Consider the following 12,253-nt stretch of genomic DNA (forward strand, 5'->3'; position numbering starts at 1 on the left):
GATTTAAGGGTCAAATGTGTCCTCAAGCGAGTCACCAAAGACAATTAAGCATCGCATTTATGCAGAATATTGGCACTTTAATGCAGCGTTGCAGTTGTACACCACTTCAAACGAAAAACACAATGGTCAACACATGAATTACATTGAGGAGCATGTAGTTAAGCACAGGGGTACCTAATGTTGTGGTCAGTGATTGTCTCTCTCTCTGACGTCCTCTTGTTATCCCAATAAGCAAGTCCCACTTCGGCCACTGGCAAATAAATTCCAGCTCTACTGTTAGACTTCTGATGTGCCGATTTTTTGAGAAAGTAGCGTGAAAGGGGGCTTCCGACCAAACGTTCCCTCTCACCGATCCATCGCTCGAGCAGGACGTTTGGATACCGAACGGACATCCGCCGCCGAGTTCGTCGTCCTGCCTTTACAACGCGAAGAGTTCCGGGACTCCCGCTGCCGCAAGTTCCGGGAGATGGATCGCTGGAGGTTTCGCGCGGAAGATGCGCTGAGAATCCACGAGTGTCGCGAGGCTTGCTCGGCACTCAGACGGCGGTCCGGGTCCAATTCCAGCAGAGCACAGATGAAGTCCTTGGCGGGATCGGACACGAAGGGCCAAGGCTGTGGAAGACGAGGCGGGATAAAGGTGAGAACGCAAAAAAAGCCGACTTATGATAATTGCCTGACAATTTCCACTCCGGTCCTGCTGGTGCCAGTAATTTGTAACCCTGAAGCACAAAAAAAAAAAAAAACCAGACCTCCGCCAAGGACTAAACATCCGTCAACCTCCCTGACCGATGAGTAAGGACAAACCGTTTCAATCCAGTCTTGAATGCGCAGCGCCATGTGCTGGGTATAGTTGCTAAATGTGCCACTTGGCCTCGATGCAAGTGGACAGTAAAGAAGAAAAGTGAACATATTCTCACTTTTATATGGCTCCTCATCAAAATTCACTGCCCAAAAAAAAAACAACAACAAAGAAATATGATGAGAACTCTCCCTGTCCCAGGCAATGGCTCCGATGTCATCTAATTATCTGAATAAGCAAAGCTGCAATGGCCTAGTCCTACTTTGGTGCAACAGAGGTGTGTAAGGGGCTGCCACAAGAGTGCAAGTTTTAACACCTGACACTCACTTGCCACGTCTCCTTGTGTTGAAAGCACTTGTCGCTGTCCCAGACGCCACGTAATGATCAGAATTCGCCAGTCCGCATCAACTTGTGACGAAGTACCAGAGGAGGAATGCAGTCGGTGTGCGCCAGGGCTGAAGTTGAGCCCTTGACGAACTGGCCTTTGGTGTTGAACGCAATTGTTTAAGGGGAGTCAGTTGAGGAGTTTCTAACTTCTTCTAGGAACAAATACAACAGAGATCCTCACATTTTGTGCTCGGCGAAAGTAAAAAGTCCTTCGGGACGCAGGCGGGCATGGAAAGAAGCCCGACGACAGAGGCTAAAAGTCTTCTGAAAGCCCAAATAACGCTTGAAGCGGCGCATCAAAGTGCGACGACGGCGGCTGGGCGAGCCTTAACGAGGCTAACGAGCAGAACTAACGTGCAAGGGGAAGTCAGATGTCAGCGGGCCCGAGCCTGACTAATCAGGGCGGCCTCTTTCTTCCAAAGTATTGCAACGAAGTCCTCCTGTCGTGACCGCCGGCGGGAGACGAGACGTCATTAGTGCAATTCCACTCGTACCTTTATTTACGCGTTGAATCCGTTCCATGACCAACCTCGAAACTCAATTTATTAACAATCTTTATCTGCCATTAATCTGTTACAGCCCCTTCAGAATAACCCATTTTTTATTCTTTTTTTTTTAACTCATTCACTGCCAGCAGTTTGAAAAGCGTTTTGACTGATCTTTCAAGAGGCACCGAATATTGTGTTCTTCTGTGACAGTATAAGCACCGAAACGACCTACAGAATGACGAGACTTCCCTCTTTCACCAGAAAAACAAGTTTGTTTCTACACTTTTCAGTTATTTAGTAGTCATCTGTGGAATATAGGTCAGTTTCACCCAAAACTCGGATTTCTGACAACTGAAGTAGAGTGATGTGTTGCTGTTGTTTTGTTTTTTGTTGTTGTTTTTTGCTCTAAACCACAAACCACCAAACAAAACCAACAATGTCTTCAAAGCTTTAATCCGCTCCTCAGTCCTCTCGTGCTTCAACAGAGCGTGCGCATGCAAATCTGTCTCTTTTGCCTTTGGGGAGGTCTCAGTCGTCATCTCCTCTTATGCGATAATGACGCTTAATCGAGTGTGAAATCGACGACGGCGGAGAGCGCAAAAGGATGCAAAGTCGGGCCTGAGGAGAGGGCGCCCCAAAGTATCGGGACGCTGAAGTCTCTGAGACTCGAGTCAGGGACCTACTTCATAAAATGCATTTATTTTCTCCAAAATACACCATTTGTTCTAAAAAAACATACATGCCAGAATTATTTATGTAATTATATGTCACAGCCATATCAAAGCTTTTAATTGGCCACAGCTAAGGTTGGGAGGAGTCTTTGTGTTATTCTGTTTGTTTATTGTGTGCCAGTTGCCGTATGGAGGTAAGCACTTTTTTAAATGATACATATAGCAAATTATTTTGCAGAGCCCCAATTTACCAGGACAAGATGTGACTAAAACAAACGTCTGAAATATATCCCGAAGGGTTTATAAGCCATCTTATATCCAGAATTTCACATACCAAACATTCTAGGACACACTATAACACAACACACACACACATTCCCGTGTGGCGCAGGGAGCTGGGATGAGCAAAAAGAAGCTAAGCCTACTAAAAGTTTTGGTCTCCTCCATCAGGGCGGCGGCACAACAAAGAAGACGAGTGTTGTTGTTTCCCCTGGAAGCCAGCCACCTGCAGGAGGGTTATCTCCTCGCGCTCAAATAAACAAAAGCTTTATTGTGTTTGGAGGGAGAGAGGGAAGGAGAGAGCAAGCGATACATCACAGGGGAGGAAGCGGAAAGCAGCTCCGATAAGGCATCGAGGGGGAAACCTTAAGGGCCCGCTTGCTTCATTAAGCTACATCTTGTTAAAGCGCGAATAAGGAGCGTCCATCCTCTTTGTGATCCATCCTGACCGGAGCAGGACAGCAACAATTAGACAAAAGCGCACGAGGGGTTCGATAAGTCTGACGCTGCCTTCTCTTCGACTCAATTCAGAGCCCTAAATGTGACTTCCTGGTAGAATAAAAGTAGAGCAATTCAATGATTTCTGCTTGACCGACATGACATGCACATGCTAGGAATGTGGCCACATGAAAATGCTTACAAAAAAAAAAAAAAATGAATTAAAAAAAAAAAAAAAAAAAAAAAGAAGTTGTCAAAGTGCAAAACAAATTCACAAAGGCATAAAATAACTAATTAAAACAATAAATATACAGTATTTTTTCACTATCTTAATTGTTTCATAAATTATACATGCATAAAGATATACAAGATATATTTTCAATTTGTAACTGGGAAATTTACAAGCCCCACCAAAAAAAAAAAAAACAATTCCATTGAAGTTGAGACATTGTGTAAAACATAAATAAAAACAAAATACAATTATTTGCAAATTCTTTCGACCGATACTCAATTGAATAAACTACAAAGACAATATATTTGTCGTTCAAACTGATGAACATCGTTGTTTTATTTTTCAAATATTCTCTCATTTTGAATTTGACGCCTGCAAGAAAGATTGCAAACAGGTGAGCGTCTTAATTGGGGATAAAAGGAGCAACCCAGAAAGGCTCAGTTGTTCAGCAGCATTCAAAATAAATAAATAAATGAGAAAATGTCTGGCAATTATTTTTTGCTTAACTGTGTTGCAACTTAAATGTAAAATTATAATAATAATAAAAAAACAACAACAACAACAAAAAACACAGAAAGTCACAATCCTCTCCCAAAAAAATCAGATGTCAACCTGTATTACTAGCAGTGGTGATTGGTATCCAAATGTCATGTTTGGTGCCATACCCAAAATGCAACACTTCCTCATAAACACTTTCCAGGACTACCAAATGGAAAGAGTAAGAAAAAGCTCATTGGCTCGCAGCTAAACCCCTCGAATGTAAACATCAATACGCGGATGCAGGAGAGATTGTGCTGTCATGTACAATATTCACAAGGCCGGCAGACGTGTGTTCACACCGCACTCGCTAGGGGGCAGCCTGCCTTCACTTGGGGGATTTTTCTCCCCCCCCCCATGCTGCCTTGCTGCAGATGTTTGCTTTGGGTCATCCAGGCGAAAGTGTGCGGCACAATCGAGTCGGGGGGAATCTTGTGGGAGGGAATTATTTAGCTTTACATCTGTCTCACACACACACACACACACACACACACACACACACACACACACACACGTGCACACACACAGTGGAGGGCCTGTGATTCCATCCTGCACACAGCTTGAGTGAGAAGGTGCAAAAAGCACCCACCATGGGCAACACCCATTCTTCCTCCTGCCCTGTTTTTTTTTTTGTCCCTCACTGGAAAGCCTCACGAGCATTTATTTGACGTACTTGCTATCCAGTTTCCGGTCCATGTACTAGTACACGCTTTGTCCTCACTAGAAAGACAATTCAGCACACTCCCAGTTGAAGTTTACACAGAGAATTACAAATTGTGTACTTAAATCTTAAATCAGTCGTCTGTTTAGCTCAGTGCTAACGAACAATGCAAAACACCATAGATGGGCTGACGGATCACATGGGTGTCACGTTGGTGTTGGAAGGAAACCCCTTATCTCCAAAACCATCACTTTTCAGAAAAGCACCCCAAAAAAACTGCATGTTTGTTGAGCCATTAACTTTGCATCATCAGAGCAAGCCATTTTAAAAACTTAAAATTGGTCAATAATTTGGGGGAAAATAACATACCCACGTGGGGACTGGCTAATATTACTGATTTGTGAAAAAATATTTAATTGGCCAAATTTGCAAATGGGAACTTCTGTATTCTTTAGGCGGCACTGTGGACGACTGGTTAGAGCGTCTGCCTCACAGTTCTGAGGTCTGGGGTTCAATCCCCGACCCCCCTTGTGTGGTGTTTGCATGTTCTCCACGTGCCTGCGTGGGTTTTCTCCGGGCGCTCTGGTTTCCTCCCACATCCCAAAAACATGCATGGTAGGTTAATTGAAGACTCTAAATTGCCCGTAGTTGTGAATGTGAGTGCGGATGGTTGTTTGTTTGTATGTGCCCTGCGATTGGCTGGCAACCAGTTCAGGGTGTACCCTGCCTCGTGCCCGATAGCTGGGATTGGCGCCAGCACTCCCGCGACCCTTGTGAGGATAAGCGGCTCAGGAAAATGGATGTATGTATGTATTCTTTAGTGCTTTACGACAGTTCTATTATTGTGCAGAGATGTGAGTTGTGTTATTGGGAAAAAAAACATCTTACTAGTGAGGACAAAGAGCGTACTAGTACATGGACCTTAAGCAGGATGTCAACAATGTGGAATAAATGCTCCAATGGCTTTTCATGCCTACCTGCGGTACATGCGGCCCCCACCGGCTTCCCAAATCCCCCTGCAATCCATCTCCCACTCCTCTGCTCGCCTCCCCTCTCCCATTGCTGGGTAAACACATCAGTGTGACACTGTGGCGCATACCCCCGGGCAAGTGGCGGTTGCACCTCGGAGGAGTGTGTTTGTGTGTGCGTGTGTGTGTGGTAATTTATGTGTGATCGTGTGCTAGCAGTACTGCGAGGGAGAACACATGCAGGAACCCAAGGTGTGAGGTTTCGGGAAAAGAGCCAGTTGAGTCACCTTCATCTCACTGCTGAACTCCCAGGACACACACGTACGCACGCATACACACCAGCCAACCAATCAGAAGGGGGCCGAGAGTTGCACTTGGGCAAGCGTTGATTGGTGGACGATCCACCAAACGGCAGCGCAGACCCATAAGCGTTCTACGTCAAGCCATGAAGGAAGCTACTAATTGGAAATGCTAATGAGACTGGATTGTGAATGCTGGCAGTTAGCATGCTATGTTAGCATACCAACCACAAACATGCCGTACTGTCTTGCGTGTTGACTGAAGTACGAACCATCAGATCCATTACTTCAACGTCATGAACCTACAAGAGGCTAAGTTTTTGAAAGACTCCATGAGACTCCATCCTTTGAAAGACTCCATGCTAAGATGCTAGCAATTAGCATGTCAGCCTGTTTTGTTAAAATAACAACTGTTCACATGCCAAAGTGCTGTATTCATAAAGATTCCCTGTCATGACATGTTTTAAAATATAATTTCAAAAGGCTAATTAGACCGCATCAAATGTGAATATGCTAGCATTTAGCGTGCTAGCATGCTATGTTGGCAGCCTGTCACATGTTGATTGATGGCTCCATAAGCGTTCTACGTCCATGCTCTGTAGTAAGATGCTATTGAAACTGGGTTGTATGCTAACAAGCTAGCAGTTAGCATGTTAGCTGAAATCTGATTGAACAAAAAAATCTAACATCCACAACCACCTTTTGGAAGTAGTGTAGCCAAGAGAAATGCTACAAAATGAAGAGAATAGACTGTTAGGAATAAAATAATGTTGGCCAGTGCTTCAAATAGCGTTTACCGACAAATTGTCGTCAAAACATAGTGCAAGGAACATAAAGCGTGGCAAAAGCCAGCGTGAAAATCTGAAGTAAAGCCCAAGTATTCCGTGCATATGCTCCGTCAGTGGTCGGTGGTGGATGAGGGTAAACACTGGGGATAACATTCCAAGGCCTCAGACTAAAATGTCAGATTACAGGCCAGTGAATAATCCAAACTCAGCGTGAAGGCACAATCCCAATCTCACCTCCGAGCTGCGCTGTTAAAAATACCCGCCTCAGCTCCCGGAGCACACGCGGTGCCCTTTTGTTGCCTTCTCGCAAGAGCTGAAGCAGGCGGGAGATTGGACTAAATTTAGCATATCCGTGTTCTGTTCTTCACACTCACACTCACACTCACACTCACACACACACACACACACACACACACACACACACACACACACACACACACACGAATGCCTCTGTTGCGACATGCTCGCTATACATTTTTCAATTTACACTCGCAAAGAGCTTGGAGACTTTCTGCTGCTGCTTGTGGCAATACTCCAATGTCGGTGGTGTGACAAACTCCAGCCAAAGGAAGTCACAGCTACGGATGGGTAACATTTTTCGGGACTATGACTAAGATTCACAACTATGGACTGTCGAAAGGAAACCTGATTCTTTGTTCAGTTGGTTTAAGAATTCAGCCTGATACCTTGAGGATCCCGCCTGGTTCACACCCACTGCGGTGGTGCCCCTTCAAAAAGGCTTCCCGGGCATGACTGGTTACATGAAAATAAATCTTGTAATATCTCTAAAATCAAGCACAAACGGAGAAAAGTTTTGGAACGGGTAACTTACGTTTCCACGGAAGCTGTACTTCCTTCTGACGATGGACCTGAAGAGCCGAGTTCGGGTGTCGTCCTCAAAGGGCATGGACCCGCTCAGTAGGATGTAGGCGATCACCCCCACAGCCCACATGTCCACGGCGCAGGAGTAGTGTTTCCTCAACACCACTTCTGGGGCCATGTACTCCGGGGTTCCACATGTGGTTCTTAAGGACCACGTGCTGCTGGTCCCGGTAACATCCGCACTTTGGGCACCTGAAGGCAAAGGTGTAGAACTCGAGTCAAATGACTTGAGTCAAACTTAGGTCGACAGTTTAAGGACTTGCATGGCTAAAACCTTTGAAAGACTCGACTTTGTCTTTCCTGGTTACATTTAAAAAAATCTATTTGGTTTTGAAACTGCTGGAAATTCATAAGTTTCGATTCCTACCTTGTTGTGAGTAGTCTATGTTGTGCCTGAGCAAGATTGTATGACTTGACTCATGACTTGACTCGACTTGCGTGAAATTTATTGGGGACTCAAATTGACTTGCTTGGTTTTTGCCACAGTACTTTGGGACTTGCTAGAAACTTGAAGGTTAAGACTTGAGACTTAGTTATAACATATGCAACTTACTCTCACTTATAGCTGATGCCACTGCGCCTCCAAACGTCGCCAGTCCGAAATCGGTCACCAGCAGGCGGGAGTCGACGCCAGGGTGGTAGTAAAGAAGATTCTCTGGTTTCAGATCTCGGTGGGTGATACCCAGCGAGTGGAGGTAGCCCACCCCGGCCAGGACCATGCGCAGGGCTTGGGTGGCGTCCCGCTCCGTGTAGCGCCCCCTGCTGACGACCCGGTCCAGAAGCTCCCCACCCGTGGCCAGCTCCAGAACCACGTAGACCCGCCTCGGACCCTGGAACACCTCCACCAGGCGGACCACGTTGGGGTGGTGGACCCGCCGCAGCACCGCCAGCTCCGCCGCGCACACCTCCCGGGCCTGGGGGGCCTCCGCCTCCATCAGCTTGATGGCGAAGGGTCGACGACTGGTCCTGTGCTCGGCTCGCACCACCCGGCTGAAGCTGCCGCGGCCTATCAGCGCCTTGATGTGGTATCTGACCAGGCAGAATGGGAACGCTGATGAGTCGTCGGAGCGCGGCGGGCGCATCTGTCGGCACATCTGGAGCGCGGTTGCTTGCGCTCTCATTATCAGCGTGACGGGGAAAATTTCGCTCATGACAAAGAAAGTTCAGTGCATTAGGAGGGAATTCAACCAACAGGCACCAGAATAACGTTGCAAGTCTGGAATTCTAAAGCTGCAGTAAGTACAACCACAATAAAAAATATTAGGGCTGTAACGGTACGACAAAAATCACAGGTCGGTAGGTACCATGGTTGTCAGGTCACGATTTCATTCACTTTGCGGTACGGTTAGGGGAGATATTTTGTGTATTTAATGAGAGAAAAAGAAAGCTTCAATCTTTTCCTTTTAGTAAAGTGCAATATTACTAATGTGTCTTCTTTTTCGGAAAACGAAGTACGCAGACAAGTGCGACAGTAACAATATTTAACCATCGATAATAGCGGAAATATGTTCATCTTCAGACTGCGCAACATCAATAGCTTGACTAATTTTAGAACACTAATGATACAGACAAGTGCAACAATAACGGATATTTAATAATACATCAAATCTGCAATTTGTTTCTTTTTAGGAAAGTGTAACATCAGTAATTTCTCTCCTTTTGCACAAATGTAAAAGAAAAGTATCAAGTATTTAATCATAGATAACAGCTGAAATCGTTTCTTCTTAGGAAAGCGCACCATAAATCGTTTGCCTTCTTTTTAGAAAACGAACAAAGCAGGCAAATGCAACAGTAACAGCTATGCAAATACTGTTAATATTAAAGCTGATATATTTTCTTTTTAGGAATGTGTAAAATGAGCAGTTTGTCTCCTTTTTTGAAAACAAAGGATACAGACAAGTGTAACTAACAGTCACCCAAAAAAGTATAACATGCAAAAGCTGCAAGTCCAACAGTGACACATATTTCATTCATCGTGGATCACAGCTGAAATCTTTTCTTTTTAGAAACGTGCCTTATCATGCAGTGACGGTGCACCGCGTAGAAAATGGGTGGCTGGAATTACACGTCTATTTTTTTCTTTTTCTTTTTTTTACCGAGTATCTTGGCCACATCTCTGTACCATAACAAACAAAATCTGAATTAGAATATAACGTTCCACCCCGAACAGCTGCTGTGAACCTATCCATTGTATCTCCTGGTAAACAATTTCCCCCTACACATGCTCTATTTTTACACATCACACTGCTTTTTTTTAAACGCCTTAATTATCTCCTTTTTAAACTGCTTTCACCATGAGAGTGAGATGCTCCACAGCTGCCGAGTTTTATGTTCTCACTCTTTGTGATAACATTACAAAGGCGAGGGAAGACGTGCAATTCGCGTTTATCGTGTCATTTGGGAAACGTTGGCACGCTTTACAAAGTAGAAAGCGCTCGCCAGAGCTTCTTGCATATTCTTTTCAACTTGCTGCTTAATGGAAAAAAAGCAGGGAAAAAGTGCATTTATTATTAGATTGTGTGCATGAGACACTCATTTGTTATAATTTTGTTGTGTCTTGAGTGTAGGCAATTAGTGATGGGCATAACAATCCATGATGCCTTGATCCTTGAGAATCGTGTGAATTGGTTGTTGTTTAATCACATCTTGACGTAATTGACCATCCCCCTTACTTACAGTTGGGAAATGTGATCAGGCAGAAGGAGAATGTTCTGCATTGCGCTTTTGAGGTGAATTCATTTCAGTGACAAAACAAATCAAGATGCTAAGCTAACATAGCATACATTGTAATCGTCTGGCTTCGCATTAGTAGCGTAACGTTAACGATTTTGGCTAAGGAGCTGACAACAGCATAGTGTTATTATAGTAGTGTTAGAAATATAATTTTTCAATAAATTAATTACTTTAAAATTAAAAAAAAAAAACAATTTTTTTACAGTGTTTAAAAAGAAGCTTTTAAAACGTGTATTTTGCTGCTAATTTCTTACCTGGCAGTGACTCGAACATCAAACTTGGCCTTATATGTGTCGCCTCTTTCCTCGTACTGCTTTTCATCTTTCATCACCGTTTGTCCTGAAGAAATTCGAGTCTTGCTTTTTGTGGAAAACCAGCCAGAGTTGTTCTTCTTTGGTTCCTTGTGGTAGTTGCGTTCTTTGGTGAAGGCCACCAGTGACTGCATCACGCTCACGTCGCTCTTCTTCTTCAGATTATTATTATTGTTAGGATGATTATCCATATTCTTTGGGGACGGAAGCACCTTGCTGGTGCCGCAGCCCATCATCTCAGTGGCACTAAAGTGAGGCCAGGTGAGGCGCACGTGTGAAGGCGGGCCCACTGAGCAGGTATCCCTCTGTTTGGCGCTTCTTCATGCTGAAAGTGTCGCGCAAACGGCAAAACAAAACAAAACAAAACAAAACCCAGGAAGCGCTTTGAAGGCATTGTCGGCACTCAAGCGGCCAAGCGGCAACGTGGAGGACGGACACAATGGAGCTGAAATCACAGCAAACTGTAAATAAACAGTGCTGCCTTTCTAAAACAAATAAGGAGCAATTTCAAAATGATTTCTATACAATTGTAATTTTGTTCTTCAAGAGACATTTTCCATAAAAGATGTCAAATTTGGGCTTATTTCCACTTAAATCAGGTTAATAAATGTCTTATAATAATAATATAGTTTTGGACGGTTGAAACTAAATCTCAAATCACTTTCTACACATTTAAAAAAATCAATAATTTAGAATTTTTGTTTGAACATTTTTGCTATTTTATTCTTTATTATTATTGCAAAGTTTTTATTTAATTAAAATATTTGTGGATAATTAATTGAAAACATTGTACTTTATTTATTATAATTTATTTGTATTGTTTTCATTTCATTCAACATTATTATGACTATTACATACTGTAACATGATTTTATTTAATTATTTTCATTTTCTTTGAATCATGTCTATCTATTTTTGATACATGTATTTGTTATTTTAGTTGAATTGTGTAACGTACGTACTATTTAGTATATAATAATAAAACATTTTTTATTTATGGGTAGGAAAGGATATTTTTTATTTTCATTTCATATAATTATTTTTGTTTATTATTATTAATATTTTCATTGTTTTATTTTATTTTGCCCTATTAAGTATTATTATGTTCTGCATGTATATGTAATATTATAATGATATTATATAAGCAAGTACTCTGTGTCCATTGAAAGGCACTTCATCCACCCACGGTCACGTACGTGGTTAGGGCGAGGGCGAGTAACGCAAGGCGAGAACATGGTGGACTCCAATTGCAGGGTAGCAGGGAGGCAAGGCAGGAGTGCGGGAGTCTCAAAATAATAAAAGTCCCACAACAGATACCAATCAAATCAAAGTAACAAAGAAACACTCGAATACCTAAAACTGGAAACAAACTATGACCTGTGAGTAAGACGTGGAACAGAAAGGGAAAATGACACCTGACAATGAGATACCGCAACGATAAAGACAACTGGCCACTATGACATGGCAAAGACATGTGACAACGACAACGAACCGACAAGAACTGAAAGAAACCAGGGAACTAAATACGAACAGATTGACGAGACGACGAGGAACACCTGGACAAGACACCAGTGGCTGGAGAGAGCCGATTGGTCGACACAAAGTAGACGAGAACAGGTGGACACAACAACTTAATGAGCACACGACAAACATGGAACACAGGAAAACATGGGACAAAACTAAACACAACCCAAACCAAAACACAGACCATGACACCCACGTGTGCTACATAACAATAATATTTTATTTAATCCTCGTAAAACATTAAAGCGCTTTAAACA

The 12,253-nt window shown here is 43.3% G+C and overlaps 1 protein-coding gene across 1 annotated transcript; it reads right to left on the reverse strand.

The window, feature by feature from the left end:
• Positions 1-345: 345 nt before the first annotated feature.
• LOC133396809 (serine/threonine-protein kinase H1-like) lies at positions 346-10,709 on the reverse strand. The gene is made up of 4 exons (XM_061667041.1): positions 10,417-10,709; positions 7,983-8,458; positions 7,380-7,621; positions 346-612 (listed from the first exon to the last, which is right to left on the reverse strand). The coding sequence occupies exons 1-4, from the start codon at positions 10,707-10,709 to the stop codon at positions 346-348; spliced, it is 1,278 nt and encodes a 425-aa protein (XP_061523025.1).
• Positions 10,710-12,253: the final 1,544 nt, after the last annotated feature.

This window comes from Phycodurus eques, chromosome 21 (genome assembly GCF_024500275.1).
Source record: "Phycodurus eques isolate BA_2022a chromosome 21, UOR_Pequ_1.1, whole genome shotgun sequence".
NCBI lineage: Eukaryota > Metazoa > Chordata > Actinopteri > Syngnathiformes > Syngnathidae > Phycodurus > Phycodurus eques.

What these genes read in the sequence shown, in the direction of transcription:
- LOC133396809 (XM_061667041.1), bottom strand. Translation starts at nt 10,709, where the DNA reads ATGATGGGCTGCGGCACCAGCAAGGTGCTTCCGTCCCCAAAGAATATG. An exon ending in GATGTTCGAGTCACTGCCAG is followed by an intron (nt 8,459 to 10,416) that starts GTAAGAAATTAG and finishes CTGCCTGGTCAG; the next exon opens with ATACCACATCAAGGCGCTGA. An exon ending in GGCATCAGCTATAAGTGAGA is followed by an intron (nt 7,622 to 7,982) that starts GTAAGTTGCATA and finishes CTTTGCCTTCAG; the next exon opens with GTGCCCAAAGTGCGGATGTT.